The sequence below is a fragment of the Balaenoptera borealis genome (genome assembly GCF_965194805.1).
Source record: "Balaenoptera borealis genome assembly, chromosome: X".
NCBI lineage: Eukaryota > Metazoa > Chordata > Mammalia > Artiodactyla > Balaenopteridae > Balaenoptera > Balaenoptera borealis.
Genome location: NC_138881.1, coordinates 47376626 through 47393222, shown reverse-complemented (window position 1 = coordinate 47393222; position 16597 = coordinate 47376626). Strand labels below are relative to the sequence as shown.

General features: G+C 44.5%; 1 protein-coding gene across 1 annotated transcript in view; it reads left to right on the top strand.

Moving 5' to 3' along the window:
* The window catches only part of ITIH6 (inter-alpha-trypsin inhibitor heavy chain family member 6), a 49493-nt gene that overhangs the window by 17588 nt on the left and 15308 nt on the right, over positions 1 to 16597 (top strand). Inside the window, 11 exon segments of the mRNA XM_082376763.1 lie at positions 2259 to 2375; positions 8391 to 8562; positions 9291 to 9460; positions 9464 to 9484; positions 9486 to 9802; positions 9804 to 9963; positions 9967 to 10193; positions 10195 to 10637; positions 10640 to 11284; positions 13520 to 13612; positions 14738 to 14773. Coding sequence (XP_082232889.1) covers positions 2259 to 2375; positions 8391 to 8562; positions 9291 to 9460; positions 9464 to 9484; positions 9486 to 9802; positions 9804 to 9963; positions 9967 to 10193; positions 10195 to 10637; positions 10640 to 11284; positions 13520 to 13612; positions 14738 to 14773 — 2401 coding nt within the window.

The window sequence follows — 16597 nt, the reverse complement described above, 5'->3', positions numbered from 1 at the left end:
AACGTAATCATTTTCTTTGCATGCCATGACAGACAAATATTAGGCAACACTGTTTAAGGGACGGGGGGGGAAATGCAGCTGAAGAAAGAGACTGAATCCGATGGGCCTGAGAGCTGGTAGGAGAATAAGGAGCGTTCATCATCTCTGAATCTCAGGGGAAATGATTCTTCTGAGGACCAGAAGTGATTGTCAATTGTGAAATAATATATCAGGGAGGTGCAGTCTGATGAGAACTGAAACACACCCACTGAGTTTTCCAACCAACTGGTCGTTGCTACCTTTGGTGAGAGATGGATCAGCGGTGGGGCTGGAAGCCAGTCTGCAGTGGGCAGAGGAGTAAACCGGAGGTGAGAAGAGCATTACAGCTGTCGAGTTCATTACCTTGGCATGCTACTGGGAAGAAAGGAGCTGATTTGAAGTTTGGGTGGGATCGGGATGAATGGAGGTTGTCTTAGTGGATGGAAAAGACACCAACATAATTTTGTTAAATTTATTTATTTATTTATTTATTTATTTATTTATTTCTGGCTGTGCTGGGTCTTCGCCTCTGTGCGAGGGCTTTCTCCAGTTGTGGCGAGCGGGGGCCACTCTTCATCGCGGTGCGCGGGCCTCTCACTATCGTGGCCTCTCTTATTGCGGAGCACAGGCTCCAGACGCGCAGGCTCAGTAGTTGTGGCTTACGGGCCCAGTTGCTCCGCAGCATGTGGGATCCTCCCAGACCAGGGCCCAAACCCATGTCCCCTGCATTGGCAGGCAGACTCTCAACCACTGCGCCACCAGGGAAACCCTAACATTTTTAAACTCTAAAGAAGACCCAGTCGGGTGCATGGGCTGGGTTGGAGAGTAGGAGTCTGGCTGGTGGAGGAGGTACTGGAGGCTGGGCATGCATGGGGTCAGGGAAGGATTGTTTTGTCTTTCAGTAGAGGGAGGAGGCATATAGGTGTGTGGACCCTGTGCAAGGGTGGGGTGGGCAGTCCAAGGGACATGGCCTGGTGCCCTTAATTTTTTCATGAGGAGGGAGGGGAGGCATTTCCTGAGAATGGGGTGGCATGACAGCTGAAGGGAGTGTGAGAGGTTGGTGACCTGGGTCATGCCTCTGGTTTATATAATAGGATGTGAGGTGTGGGGCCACTGGTGAGCCTGGGACCATGGAGAGGTAGGAATGTGATTTTCCCAGAAGCTCTCACCTACCCAGGTATGGGAAGAACACAGAAGGACAGCTGGACTCTGCCTGTGGCGTGGGCAATTGCAGGATGGTTGACCCAGGGCTTGGGGAACTGCTGTAGAGTGCCAGGAAAAAGTGCAGACAAAACCTACGCTTGTGCTTGTGAATTAATTCAAAGGCTGGGGTGGAGGGGAAGAGCAAGATGTCCTCCCATCTCCTTCCTGCTCTCCACCACCCCCCTCCCGCCCTCCAAGACGGGAGGAGATAGTGTGTCCAGCTTTGTGACCAGAGAATGCCTGAAGGGCTGAGAGGAGAATAAGCTGGTTATCCCAGGACAGAACTTGCTTCAGGCTCCTGGGCAGCACAGACCCTCAGCAAGCCTATACTTCCTTAGGCTGAGCTGCCACTGGTCCTGGGGGCCCTTCCAGCTTCCCCCTCCGCTTCCCTCAACTGTCCCAGGCCCCAGGCTCTGCAGAAGGAGAGATGGAGTGGGGGAAGGGGGTCAGCAGCCAATCATATCCCCGATAGCCCAAGGCATCTGCACCTGGTCTAACCAATCCCCTCTGAACAAATAGCTCACTCAGCCTCTGCTCCCTCCTCCCCTCCCTGCTCTGCCCAGCAACAGCAGAAAGGAGGTTTAAGGAGGAGAGGGAGGCCCTGCAAACTCCCAGCCCCTGGCAGCAATGGAGCCGGGCCTCAGGCTCACTCTATAGAGGGAGGTTAAAACAACACTCTCAGTTCCTGGAGCCCAGGCAAAACGTCCCTAGGGGCCCTCAAGACTATGCAAGCCCAGCTCTCACAGACAGGAACTCACATATTACAGAGATCCTGATCCCTGGAGCCTTGGGCCACAAGCCAGTCTCATTTTCTCCACAGCTCAGGGGCAGGCCCTGGGCTGGCAGCCTGACCAGCAGAGATACACTTCTGGTGGAGGAGATGGACATTGAGCAAACAATCCCACAAATGCCTATTTAATAGCAACAGTGATAAGGCCTAGGAAGGAAAAGAGCAGGGTTTTATGCAGCAAAATAAGAGGGGACTTGATTTAGACTGGCTTTCACAGTTTTTGTTGATTCCACTTCTTTTTTTCCAGATTTGCGATGGCTATTTTGTTCATTACTTTGCACCCAGAAGCCTTCCACCTGTTGAGAAAAACGTGGTGCTTGTTATTGATGCGAGCGGCTCCATGTTTGGTACTAAAATGAAGCAGGTAACAAGGACCCTGGGGATCGTTCCTAGCTCTTGATTTAGAAAGCTCAGAAAGCAGAGAGTGCTGGTACAGTGGTTCCCTGAGACAAGACACCCTGCCATCCCATCACCTTTGGACCTTATAGGCCTAGGCCTACCTTAGAGTCTTGGTACCTTACATATCAGGAGCCATGTAGACATGGAGCCACAGAATCCTAGGAACACTGAAACATAGGACTATGGGGCCTGAACCCATCATGAGCCTCAACCACAAACCTCCAGGTCTCATAAAGGCCCAGAGTCATAGAGACTTTGGGCTAGAGTACTCTGGCATCATAAAGCCTGAGTCAAAAACATTAAAACTGTAGTCATTTTAGATCCAGAACTGTCAAGGGACCACAGCTTTGTTTTGCTTGGTTTTGTTTGACTATATAGTCAGAAGAATACAGTGCACTGGCCTTATAGTGCTTAGAAGCCATAGAGTCCTGGGTCCATCTAGGCTTCAGTCTTGTACCCCACCTACAAGAGCACCCTTGAAACAGAATCCTGGAGCCATTGGCCAAAGAGATTTTGACTTTAGAGCCTGAATCCATAAAGTTCTGGAAGCAGCGTTTCAAACCATAGTACTCTAGGGTTCTAGAAATATACAGTTCTAGTGTCTTGGGACAGTGTAACCTTTTTACCTTTACATTTTGAACCACAGAGTCCATGGGACCTAAGGCTAACTGACTTGTGTTTTATGAGAATATAACCATACTGGGAGAAGGGAAGTATTGAAAACTGTCTCCTCTAGCCTTTAATGTATGGGAAGGGATATACCCAACTCCAAACCTTTTTAGTCTTTCCATTTCATCTAAGGCAGGAAAAAAGCTGAAAGAAGTTATGATGAGCATATTCCAGGGGCTAGGTGCCCTAAAAGACTGAGACCTAATCCTAGAACTATAGAATGTTTCTCCTCCCCCCATGCATGACCACCATATCAGCTGGGTTCCTGTGTAAAAGCAGGAGGTTACAGTTGAAAGAACTGGAAGCCTGTACTCTATTTATGGAAGAGTCTCTAGGTAAACCCAAGACAACATAGGAAACAAAAACAAGGACTCTAGAAACAATTTTAGCCTCTGACACCCGCAAATGCAGCAACCAACAAACACAACCTAACTCCTAACAAGATAAACATAAAACCTCACACTAAAGGTCTATTTACCTCAGTTCCTTTTACCTCATACCTCATGTCTGGCTTTCAACAAAAATATACAAAGAGTGCTAAAAGGAAAAACACAATCTGAAGAAATGAATCAAGCATCAGAACCAAACTGATATGGCAGAGTTTGGAAATTATCAGGCCAGGAATTTAAAATAAGGATGACTAATATGCTAAGGGTTCTAATGGGAAGAGTGGGCAACATACAAGAACAGATGGCAAATTTAAGCAGAGATAGATATCCTAAGAAAATTAAAAAGAATACTAGAAATATAAAACACTGTAACAGGAATGAAAAATGCCTTTGGTGGGCTCATTAGGAGACTGAACATGGCCAAAGAAAGAATCAATGAACTTGAAGATATGACAATAGAAACTTCCCAAACTGAAAAGCAAAGAGAAAAAAGAATGAAAATATATATATATGGAATCTTAAAAAAAAAATAGTTCTGAAGAACCTAGGGGAAGGACAGGAATAAAGACACAGACGTAGAGAATGGACTTGAGGACACAGGGAGGGGGAAGGGTAGGCTGGGACGAAGTGAGAGAGTGGCATGGACTTATATATACTACCAAATGTAAAATGGATAGCTAGTGGGAAGCAGCCACATAGCACAGGGAGATCAGCTCAGTGCTTTGTGACCACCTAGAGGGGATGGGATAGGGAGGGTGGGAGGGAGACACAAGAGGGAGGAGATATGGGGATATATGTATATGTATAGCTGATTCACTTTGTTGTAGAGCAGAAACTAACACATCATTGTAAAGCAATTATACTCCAATGAAGATGTTTAAAAAAAACAAAAACAAAATATCCAAGAACTGTGTACATGTACAAAAGTGTAACATGTGTAATGGGAATACCATAAGGAAAAGAAAGAGAGAAAGTAACAGAAGAAATATTTGGAGGAATAACAGATACAAATTTTCCAAAACAAATTACATCCATCAAACCACAGGTCCAGGAAGCTCAGAGAACACTAAGCAGGATAAATACCAAAAAATGTGCATGTAGGCATATCCTATTCGACCTGCAGAAAATTAAAGACAAAGAGAAAATCCTGTAAAAGCCCACAGAAAATAATATCTTACTTATAGAGGAACAAGAATAAGAATTACATTGAATTTCTCTTGAGAAACCATGCAAGGAAAAGGAGAGTGTAGTGAAATATTCAAAGTGTTGAAGGAAAAAACCACTCACTTTGAATTCTGTATGCAGCAAAATTGTCCTTCCAAAGTGAAAAATAAAGACTTTAGCAGCCAAACAAATATTGAGAGAATTGTCACCTGTAGACCTGTCTTGCACAGCTAAATGTTAAAAGAAGTTCTCCATAGAGAAAGAAAATGGGATAGCTCAGATACTTGAATCTACATAAAGAAATGAAGATTGTTAGAGAAAGAATAAATAGAAGTAAAATAATATATTTTATTTTTTAACTAATTGATCTAACAGATAATGATTTGTTCAAAATAATAATAGCAAAAATGTATTCAGTGAATATAGTTTACTGATAATTGAAATTAATGACAGCAATATTATAAAGGACAAGATAGAGGAATTGGACTACTCTATCACAAGGTATTTGAACTATTCATGAAGCTGTATAGTGTTATTTGAATGTGGACTAGAATTAGTTGTAAAGGCATGTTGCAAACTCTAGGGCAACCACTAAGAAATTTTCTTAACATAATGGATATGCTAAGAGACAAGAGACAATGGGACCATATAAAACACTCGACTGAAACCAGAGAAGGCAGGAAAAGAGTAGGAGACAAAGGAAAAAAAAGGGAAACAAAGAGAAAACAGTTAAAAATATAGCAAGTATTAATCTAATTATATCAGTAATCACTTTAATGATGACTTGTCTAAATACACCAATTAAAAGGCAGAAGCTTCCATATAATATGTTTATATATAGCTGATTCACTTTGTTATAGAGCAGAAACTGACACACCATTTTAAAGCAATTATACTCCAATAAAGATGTTAAAAAAAAAAAACAGTACAGCCGACTTAAAAATTGCTTCAAAATTTAAAAGGCTAGGGGCTTCCCTGGTGGCGCAGTGGTTGAGAATCTGCCTGCCAATGCAGGGCACACGGGTTCGAGCCCTGGTCTGGGGAGATCCCACATGCTGCGGAGCAACTGGGTCCGTGAGCCACAATTACTGAGCCTGCGCGTCTGGAGCCTGTGCTCCGCAACACGAGAGGCCGCGATAGTGAGAGGCCAACGCACCGCGAGGAAGAGTGGCCCCCACTTGCCGCAACTAGAGAAAGCCCTCGCACAGAAACGAAGACCCAACACAGTCATAAATAAATAAATAAAAATTTAAAAAAAATTTTAAAGGCTAGATCTCATGTTGTGTTCTTACCATAACAAAATTTTAAAAATTAAAAAAAAAAAAGACGGAAGCTGTCAGTGTCAATTAAAACAAAACAAAAACAAAAACCAACTGTATTTTCTACAAGAAGCCCATTTTAAATATAAAGACACAGATAGATAAAAGTAATGGGCTGCAAAGAACATATACCATGCTAACACTAATCAAAAGAAAGCTGGAACAGCTATATTAATTTCAGACCAAGTACACTTCGGAGCAAGTAAATTGTCAGGGATTAAAAGGTGAATTATATTATGGTAAAAGGGTCGATTCTCCAAGAAGACATAATAATCCTTAATGTGTATGCACCTAACATTAGAGTGCCAAAATACACGAGGCAAAAATTGATAGAACTGCAAGGATAAATGGACAAATCCACTATTATAGTTGGAGACTTCAACTTCCCTATATCAGAAATGGACATATCCAGCAGGCAGAAAATCCATAAGGACATTGTTGAACTGAACAGCACCATCATTTAATTGAATCTAACTGACACCTACAAAACATTTCATCCAACAACAGCACAATGCACATTTGCCCCAAGCTCATGTGGAATATTTGCCAAGATAGACTACATTGTGGGCCATAAAACACACCTTAACAAATTTAAAATAATATAAATCATACAAAGTATGCTCTCAGACTAAATGGAATAAAACTAGAAATCAGCAACAGAAAGATAGCTGGAAAATCTCAAAGTAATAGGAGATTAAACAACACACTTTTAAAAACGTAATCTGTTCCTGGATAACAGGAGATTCTCAGGGAAGGCCATCCTTTATGTGTCAGCCCTCTTAATGGAAGCAGGAATATGGTGCTCAGCTCCTTTTTTTTTAATATTTATTTATTTATTTATTTATTTATTTATTTGTCTGCTCCGGGTCTTAGTTGCAGCATGTGTAATCTTCGTTGTGGCGTGCGGGATCTTTTTAGTTGCAGCATGTGGGATCTTCGTTGCCGCATGAGAACTCTTAGTTGTGGCATGTGGGATCTAGTTCCCTGACCAGGGATTGAACCGGGGCCCCCTGCATTGGCAGTGTGGAGTCTTAGCCACTGGACCACCAGGGAAGTCCCTGGTGCTCAGCTCCTAATCCCAGAATGTGTGACCTATCCCCTGAGTTCATCTTGTGGCAGGAAAGTTTCTGATCCACTTAAAAGCATTCAAGGCATCTTCTATCAGTTTAAGATGTAGAGAAAGGCAAGCCACAAATGTCCTTCCTGTGGTTTCTAGAATCCACACCTCTATAAAAGGTTGAAAGTGTATATTATGCTTAAAATCACTGGATTTGCCACCTCCAAAATACAGATTTGAGTCCCTGGTCCATCAATGACTAGGTGTGTGACCCTGAGCTAGCCACTCCACTCTCTGAGCCTTAATGTCATCTCTTGTAAAATGAGGACAATATTAGTACCTTATTCATTGTGTTGCTGTGAAGATGAAATGAGCTGATGCATCTAAAGTACAGTGCCAGGAGCATAGCAAGTATCCTACAAATGGTACCCTAATACTAGAACCTACATATTGTATTCCCTGAGCGTAGCCCTATACTAAATATTGTCATGGAGAAGGGAGCCAAGAGGAAGTAGCAATCTAAGCCCTGTTCTCAGAGGACTCAAGATCTGTATGGAGAATGAAAATATTCCACGTAAGATAGTCAGCAAATAATGTGGGACAGGGAATATCTGGGTGCGAAGAGCATGGATCAGACTAGGCAATCAAGGAAGGGCTGCCCAGAGAAAGAGCAACTGAAGGAACTATGAAGATATGAATAAGTAAAGGACAAAGTTGTGGAGACGAAATGGAATCTAGGTTATCTGGAGGCTGGTGAGAAGACCAGCCTGGAAGAAACAGAAATTGAGGTAGAAGAACAGATTAGAGAGAACAGAGAACCAAAGCATGCAAAGTCATTGAAAGGTAGCTATAAATACCTGGAATCGTAAAGCTCTTAAACTTTAGGGCCCTCGAATCATTGAATCCTTGATCATGGGTTCAGAAACCATAGAACACATGAATCCTAGCTCTCTGAAAGCATAGAACTTAAACCTTCTAGACCACCACTGTCCAGTAGAACTTTTTTGATGATGGAAATGTTCTAAACAGTGTCCAGTACAGTAGCTACTGGCCACATGAGGTTCTTGAACCCTTGAAATGTGGCTACTGCAAATGAAGAAACAGAATTTTAACTTTTTCTTTAATTTTAACTAACTTACATTTACATTTAAATAACTACATGTGGCTAGCAGTTACCATTGGACAGTACAGTTCTAGGCTTTGAGCCATTAGAGCCTATAGAGCATTTTGACCTAAGACTCCTAGACTTAAAGTGCTGGAGTCAGAGAACATTAAAACCATACAACTCTTAGACCTCAGTACCTTGTATAGAAAGAGCCTTTCAGTCTTGAACAAGACCTCAAGTCTTGGTCCATCTCCTTCACATCATCTATATCCCACAGACTAAAAAGGCCATGAGTGTGATCCTTGGTAACCTGCCGGCCAGTGACTACTTCAACATCATCTCCTTTTCTGACACAGTTAGTGTCTGGAAAGCCAGAGGCTCCATCCAGGCCACCATCCAGAATGTCCACAGTGCCAAGGACTACCTGGGGCACATGGAAGCTGCTGGTTGTGTTAGACCTACCCACCCAAATTGGCAGGCTGTGGTGACATGGGAAATTCCTGAAACCCTCCCTTCATGCACCCATCCACTTCACCTCTCATAATGTCTGAAATATCACTGTTACACTTTACACAAATATGTCCCTTTGTCCTTCTGTGTTTCTTTGCCTAGTGGAAAGAGCACAGCTAAATATCCATGTATTTTAGGACACATTCCTCTTTGGGGCTGAATTTCCTCCTCTTTAAAGCACATACTCAAAAGAATTTGCTGAAACTTTTGATTTATTTTGTATCAATAATCTAGATATTTATTTCTAAGTATTTGAGCAAGCTGCTGCCCTGTTTTGGCTTCTGATCAATCCTCTCTCAGACGATTACTGAAGTCTCCCCCACCCACCACCTCCTGACAACTCAGCCCTTTTTTCCCCTGTAGCATGGAGGTGGAGATGCTATCCTTGGGGATCTGCCAATCTGACTAGCGAATGAGACATCCCCCCAGGAAACAGTCAGAGCAGTCTGAGACAGGGAGTGATAAAAACCAAGGACATGTGGGCCCCACTGTCAGATCTCAGGGAGACTGTGTGGGGGTGGGGATTTGGGAAGGATAAGCAGCGGAAACAGTGTGAGCAAAGATAAGGAGATATGACTGAGCCTGGGAGGTTGGTGAGGTACCCAGTGTGTCCAATGGGGGTAGAAGTTACTAGAAAAAATGGTCTCACAGTCTGCTCTCCAATTAGGGACTGACATCAATGCAGCTCTGCTGGCAGCTGCTTCAGTGCTGAACCATAGCAACCAGGAGCCTGGGAGGGGCCCCAGTGTGGGGAGGATCACTCTCATTATCTTCCTGACAGATGGGGAGCCCATGGCTGGAGTGATGACTCCCAGTGTGATCCTCTCCAACATCCGTTAGGCACTGGACAACAGAGTGTCCCAAGGTCAGCTTGGCCTTTGGGAATGATGCTGACTTCCCACTGCCGCGTCGCTTGTCCCTGGAGAACCAAGGAGCAGCCTGGCGCATATATGAGGACACCAACACAGCCCTACAGCTGGAGGGCCTCTATGAAGAGATCTCCATGCCTCTGCTGGTAGATGTGCATCTGGACTACCTGGGTGGCTTGATTGGCGCCTCCCCTTGGGCCTTTTTCCCCAACTACTTTGGTGGTTCAGAGCTGGTGGTGGCAGGCCAAGTGCAACCAGGCGAGCAGGAACTGGACATCTACCTGGCAACCCGTGGCCCCAGGGGTCAGCTTCTTTGGTTGCCCAGGGGAGACAGCCCCCAATGTAGCCCACTTCATATGCTGCCTCTGGGCCGACATCACCTTTGGAGAACTGCTGGAGGCACACTTCCAAGCTCACGATGCCAGCACTCACCACCTGCTAGCTACCAAAGTCCTCAACCTGTCCTTTGAATAAGATTTTGTCACACCTCTGACTTCACTGGTCATGGTGCAGCCCAAAGAAGCCACTGAAGAAGTCAGGAAACAGACTTCCACCGCAGATGGACTAGGCACCATCATGCCCTCATCCACCAGCAGTCATGGCCTAAGGACAGGCACAGCCCAGCCAGCCTTGGTTCCCAAGGTTTCTCCCAAATCAAGGCTTGTGAAACCAAAGTTCTACTTATCCTCAACTACTCCTGCCCAGTTCCAAGGAGTTGGAGCCACTGGGTCAGAGCCCTAGTACCCCATCCACCCTCACACACCCAAAGCCCCAAATTCCAGCACAACAGGATTCTGGCAACTTGACTCAGCCAACATTTAGGATACCACCTGCTGCCATTGTGCCCTCAAATTCTGGTGGCCTATTGCTTCTGAAGCCCAGCACGCCATTACATCAGAATTCTGGTACCCTATTACCAATGAATTCCAAGACACAAGTCCCACCTCTGAATCCTAGCACCCCAGCCCAGCCCAAAGCTGGCTCTATGAAACATGTTACTCTGCTGCATTCCAAACCTGGTTCTCCATCACAACCTAAACTAGATGCCCCATCACACCCCCAACCTGGGGTACTTACATCACAGTCACCCAAAAGCCTGTCACAGCCTAGGGCTGGAGTCTCCACACATCAGGTTGTCAAATACCCATAAGGGTTCCTGCTCCTAAGACCCCAAACAACCTGCCGTACCCTAGACCAGGGATCCTCTTATCCAAGACCCCTAAAATCCCATCACCTCTTAAACCTAGTGCCCCACCTCACCAAACTCCCCTAAGCTTATCACTTTCCAAACTTAAAACAATAATCCCCAATAAACCCAAAATCTCATTACCCCGCAGGCCTGACAAACTCAGGTCCTCACCTCCTCAGAGCCTTAGCATACTTCCGAGCACTATCTCAAGTCCTACAAGTCCCAGCAGTTCCATGACAATTTCTGTCCTTGGAGAACCCCTCCCTACTCTCTTTCACCCCACCCTGCCCTCTCTGCTGCCCCCTGGAAGGCTCTGGCATCAGCATGACCTGTTGCCGGAACCCCAACGCACCAGGAAAATTCTGGGACCATCTGTGTCAGGAGTCCCGATGATGGGCCTACCCAATAGCTCCAGGCCTATGCCAGAAGGCAATCCCCCAAACCTGCCAGTCTTGCTGCCTTCTAGCACCCTCCCTGAGGCGGTCAGCCTGCTCCTTATCCCTGAGGAGCTACAGCTGCTGTCTGAGTTAATGGAGGAGTCCAAATTTGTGGAGTCCTTGAACCCACCGGCTTTCTATACCTTCCTCACTCCTGACAAAGATGGTGAGTGCCATGGGCAAGAGGTCAAACCACAAGGGGGGGCAATTTGAATAGAGAGAACCAGGAACTAGAAGTATACAAAGCTTGTGCAGATTCTTGTGATTCAAGCTGCTTGCTTGCTTACTTTGAGACTTTGAACCAGCTACTTAACTTCTCTGGGCCTCAGCACATAGGCACAGAATTAGAGGCCCTGGGAGAGAAGGGATGTTAAGACTCGGGAATGCACAGAAATGGACTGGCCAAGCTATGGCTTTGACATTTGCTTTGTTGGACAAGAGAATTGCTCATGCTTCCCAAGCAGAGAAGGGATGTGGGGTTATAACTTGGAACATCACTGGGCAAGTCAGCTCTGATTGGTTCTTTTGTGCTCTATGAACAGCCCTGCTTAATGAAAGGGATATAAAAATTGGGGAAGGTGATGACAGTTGTCTTTAAATTTCCCAAAGACTGTGAAATAATAACAGTTTACATTTTTTAGCTCTTCCTATGTGCAGGTACTGCTCTACATATTGTACTTGTAGTCCTCATTTAATCCTCACCAAAAAACTCTTAATATCTGCATTTTACTCATGGGGAAACTGAAGCACAGAGAAGTGAAGTAACTTGTTCCACATCACATAGCTAGTAAGAGATTTGAACCTACATAATCTGGTCCCATGCTGAATGTGATTCACCACTTCACAATTCGCCTTCCTGAGAGGAGTGACATTTCCTGGGGTGACCTTGTAGGGTAGGATCAGAACCAGTTGGTGGTGACAATAAGTCATAGAGATAGAAATTTGGGCATGACATCCTTGACATACCCCTCTCCTTCACCACCCTCCCTCCCAATATCCCATCCATCTTCAATTCCTGACACTATTATCTTTAATATGTTTGTCAAATGCACCCACTTCTCACTACCCCAACTGTCACTATCCTAGGGCAGACTACCATTGTGCCTCACCAACAAAACTGTTCCAGCCTCCTCACTGGTTTTCTTGCTTCCTCTCTTGAGATATTCTCTTGGCCATTCTCCCCCAGCAGCTGAAGGGATCATTTTTTGTTTTTTTATAAATTTATTTATTTTATTTTATTTTTATTTTTGGCTGTGTTGGGTCTTCGTTGTTGCACGCGGGCTCCCTCTAGCTGCGGCGAGCGGGGGCCACTCTTCATTGCGGTGCATGGGCTTCTCATTGCGGTGGCCTCTCTTGTTGTGGAGCACGGGTTCTAGATGTATGGGCTTCAGTAGTTGCGGCATGCAGGCTCAGTAGTTGTGGCTCGCAGGCTCTAGAGCACAGGCTCAGTAGTTGTGGCACACGGGTTTAGCTGCTCTGTGGCATGTGAGATCCTCCCAGACCAGGGCTCAAACCCGTGTCCCCTGCATTGGCAGGCAGATTCCTAACCACTGCACCACCAGGGAAGCCAAAAGCGATCGTTTAAAAACATAGATCACTTCATGTCCCTTCCCTACTTAACTCCTCTCAAAGGTTTCCTATCATACCTAGAATAAAGTCCAAAGTCCTCTTTATGAGCTTCAAGGCCCTGCATGATCTGCCCTCTATCCCATACCTCTCTGACCTCACCTTCTCCCACTCACCCTCTGAACTCAAGCCCCAATGGCCTCCTGTTCCTCCAATGGGCCTTACCCCCATCCCTGCCTCCACTCAGGGACCTCTTCCAAGCTGTTCCCCCTGCTTGAAAATTGCTCTGACCTGCCTTGCCCTGCTCCCTACCTACCACCCTCATCTCTTCCATTGCCACTCAAACTCCAGCTCATGCCTTAAATCTCAGGTCAAATGTCCTTCTCACCCCTTCCTACTGCCCCAGACTACGTCAAGGATCTGCAACTCCCTCCATCAATCTGTTCTTTTTTCTTATAGCATTTGTCACCATTGGTAATTATAATTTCATTCATGCCTGCCTGCCCAACCAAAATATGAGCTTCACCAGGTCAGAAATCATGACTGACTTTTTCACCATCATATCCCTGATGCTTGAACGGTGCCTGAATGAATAAATAAATGATCACATGAATGCATGCGTAAATGCTATAAGGAAGAATTTTGAACATAACTGAGCTTGAAAGACTAAGGTACTATGGAGAACATAAGGTCTCAGTCTTGGCAATGTGCATGTCAGATTGGGAAGCCAATGAAGACTCTTCTGGTCAGAAGGAGAGTCTCCCCTTTGGTGGGCCGAGGACATCTTTGCCCTCCGAGTGTGAAGGATTTCTCTTATTTCTTTTACACTTGGCAGAAAATCCACATTGGGACAGCAATTCTGAGGAGATCCTGGGAGGAGCTGGAGACAGCATGGAATCTCAGGGAAGTTCTGCAGGGCTAGCAAAAAGTGAACAAAGAGCTCCCCTGACAAAGATCCCTGAGCTTTCATTTCCATTCAGTTAGAATTTTCACAGGTATTGTGTGAGCCCAGAGGAGGGACAATGTATTAATTTTCCATTGCTGCATAATAAATTACCACAAACTTAGTAGCTTAAAACACTCCCATTAATTATCTCACAGTTCTATGGGCCAGAAGTCTAGGCAAGAGTTAGTTAGGTTCTCTGCTCAGGATTTCATAAGACTAAAATCAGGGTGTCTATCAGACTGAGTTCTCATCGTCTTCCACGTTCGTTCAGGTTGTTGGCAGAATTCAGTTCTTTGTATTAAGACTGAGATCGCTGTGGGATTTTTGGGGGTTTTTTGTTTGTTTGTTTTCTCTGTTTTTTTTTTTTGTTTGTTTGTTTTCTGATTGTTGGCTAGCAGTCACTCTCAGCTTCTAGAGGCCCCTGGGGCCACTTTCAGGTCCTAGAGGCTTCCTGCATTCCTTGCCACGTGACCCCATCCATCTTCCAAAGACAGCCATGGAGAATCTCCCTCCTGTTAAATCCTTCTCATACTTCAAATCCCTCTGACATCTCTGTCTCTGATCTCCAGACCCAGATTTAAAGGGCTCATGTGATTAGGTCATGCCCACTTGGATAATCTCCTTATTTCATCAACTGCACCACATAACATGACCTATTTATGGGAGTGATAACTCACCATATCACACCCTGAGGATTTTACAGGGTGTGTATACTGGGGAATCTTGGGGGGCATCTTAGAATTCTACCTACCACAGACAGAAAGCAAGAGAAAATAACATTTGAGTTTGCCTGGAAGAATAACTAGAAATTGATCCTTAGTAGCTAAAGGAAGGAGAACATTCCAGGTGGCAGGAAAAAACAGAAGCAAAGGGTCACTAGCAAGATAAGGCAGGGAACTCATAAGAATAGTCAGTTCAGTTTGGCTGGAGCATGCAGAGAAGCCTGGAGAGCTAGGCAGGGACTAGATATCAGAAAAGACTTAAATGCTGAGCTCAGGATTTTGGGGTTTATTTTGGAGGAGGTGACTGAGAGGCCAGGGGGCCCCAGAGTACCTAGGAACGTAATAGATCAGTCTCTTACCAACACAGTCCCCCTCTCTTTTGTAGGCACGTTGCCAAGAATCTTCACCTTCTCATTCTCGGGTAAGCCAGCCACCCTTGCTGTCCTGTTTGAGTACAGGACAGCTTGTGCACTAGGATTGGGGCTGGACTGTCTCTCTGGGGAAGTAGACATGGCCTCCTACCTTCTCCTCTCTCCTTCCCTCCCCTCCTCTCCCATTCCTTCTGATCTCAAGTGACCTCAGCGTGCAGTGACTTGAAGCAGGGTTTTGGTTCCCAGTCAGAGATTGAGGTCAGGTCGTGGCAGTGAGAGTACCAAAGCCTAGCCACTAGACCAGTGGCCCTGGCCTTTAGGCTTTGCAGAAAAGAATTCCCACAAAGATGGAAAGTAGTGAAACAAGTAAATTGTTTATTAGAAGGAAAAAGAGTACAGTACATGTGGATAGACACAGGGTGGACTCAGAGATTAACGCCCTCATGGTAGTTTAAATCACTTATATGGGGCATTTCTTCTGGGTTTCCTTTGGCCAATCATTTTGATTTGCCTGGTTCAGAGTCTGTATTTGGTATACCTCAGGATCCTCCCAATGTGTGCGCCAAGATGGATTCCACCCAAGAGGGCTATGGGTAGTTTGGCATCACTCCCCTTTTGACCTCCAAGGACCTTTCTAGTTGGGAAGATCTCCTTGACTTTGAGAATGAGAACTATGTGGTCTCTTATCTTCTATCTGGGTAGGGCCCAGCCTCCTCTCTCAATTGTCCTGCTATTCTCATCTTGGAGTATCCGTCCACAGGTATTGAATCTCCAATTGCTTACCCTGGGGAGGGGGGCATCTACCTCCTTCTTCAAATACCCCATGAGAGATGTAGCCCCCAAGAAATATTTATGGGGAAGATGAAGGACAAAGGTCTCTCTTCCATAGCTTCTTCAGGCTGGCAAGGGGCTTGTAGACTCTACCTAGTTGGGGTCACAGAACTCTTGCCCTGTCTCATTAAGGGGCCCCAGGGTGATTTCTGTTGTTATTTCGGCAGGATTGGCTATGGGGAGTGGTTGGAGTCCCTGCACCACCATTATCCTGTGATGCCCTAGAGAAAACAAACTAAATAATTAGATTAGAGAAGCAGGGGCTAAAGACTAATAAAAGACTACTATAATCAGAGACTCAAGCAAGGGTAGGAAGCTGGTTATACAAGGTCAGCGTATCTTTGTTAATCTCAGGCTTAAAATTTTAGTATATTTCTCTATTTCTAAAATAGAAGTTCTGAACCTGTTGGTTCCAGGTCTCCTTCTTGGACTGAAAGGTCTTGGTTGCAGATTTGCAACAGTATGGAAGACAACAGAGCACTAGGCAAAATATAACATAAATCAGTATGGCTGAAACAAGGAAGGTTATAAGAAAATGGAAACCTCCCATCAGAGAGTTTCTTTTTTTTTGGTTCATGATTTTATTTTTACACAACATTGTAAAGCAACCATACGCCAATAAAATTAATTTAAAAAAAATAATGCTGGTATAGAAAGGAATGACAGTTCACAATTGCTTAATTCTTAGATATCATTAGAAATTAAAGTTTTTAAGATTAAAGAATTCTAATGAATACATGTAATTATAATTACTAGAACCAATAAAGGAATACCAAACTTTTTGTATACCAAAAAGTTAATTAATTAATTAAATTTAATTTATCTTTTGAGTGAACTTAATTAGAATCTAATATTAATTCTATTTGTAATTTCTTTTTAAGAATATTACTATACTTTTACTTTTAAAGCCACTTCCTGTTACATTTTTAAAATCCCTTTCTTTTTTTATTAATTTTTATTGGAGTATGGTTGCTTTACAATGTTGTTTTAGCCTCCACTGCACAACAAAATGAATCAGCCATACACATACAGATATCCCCTCC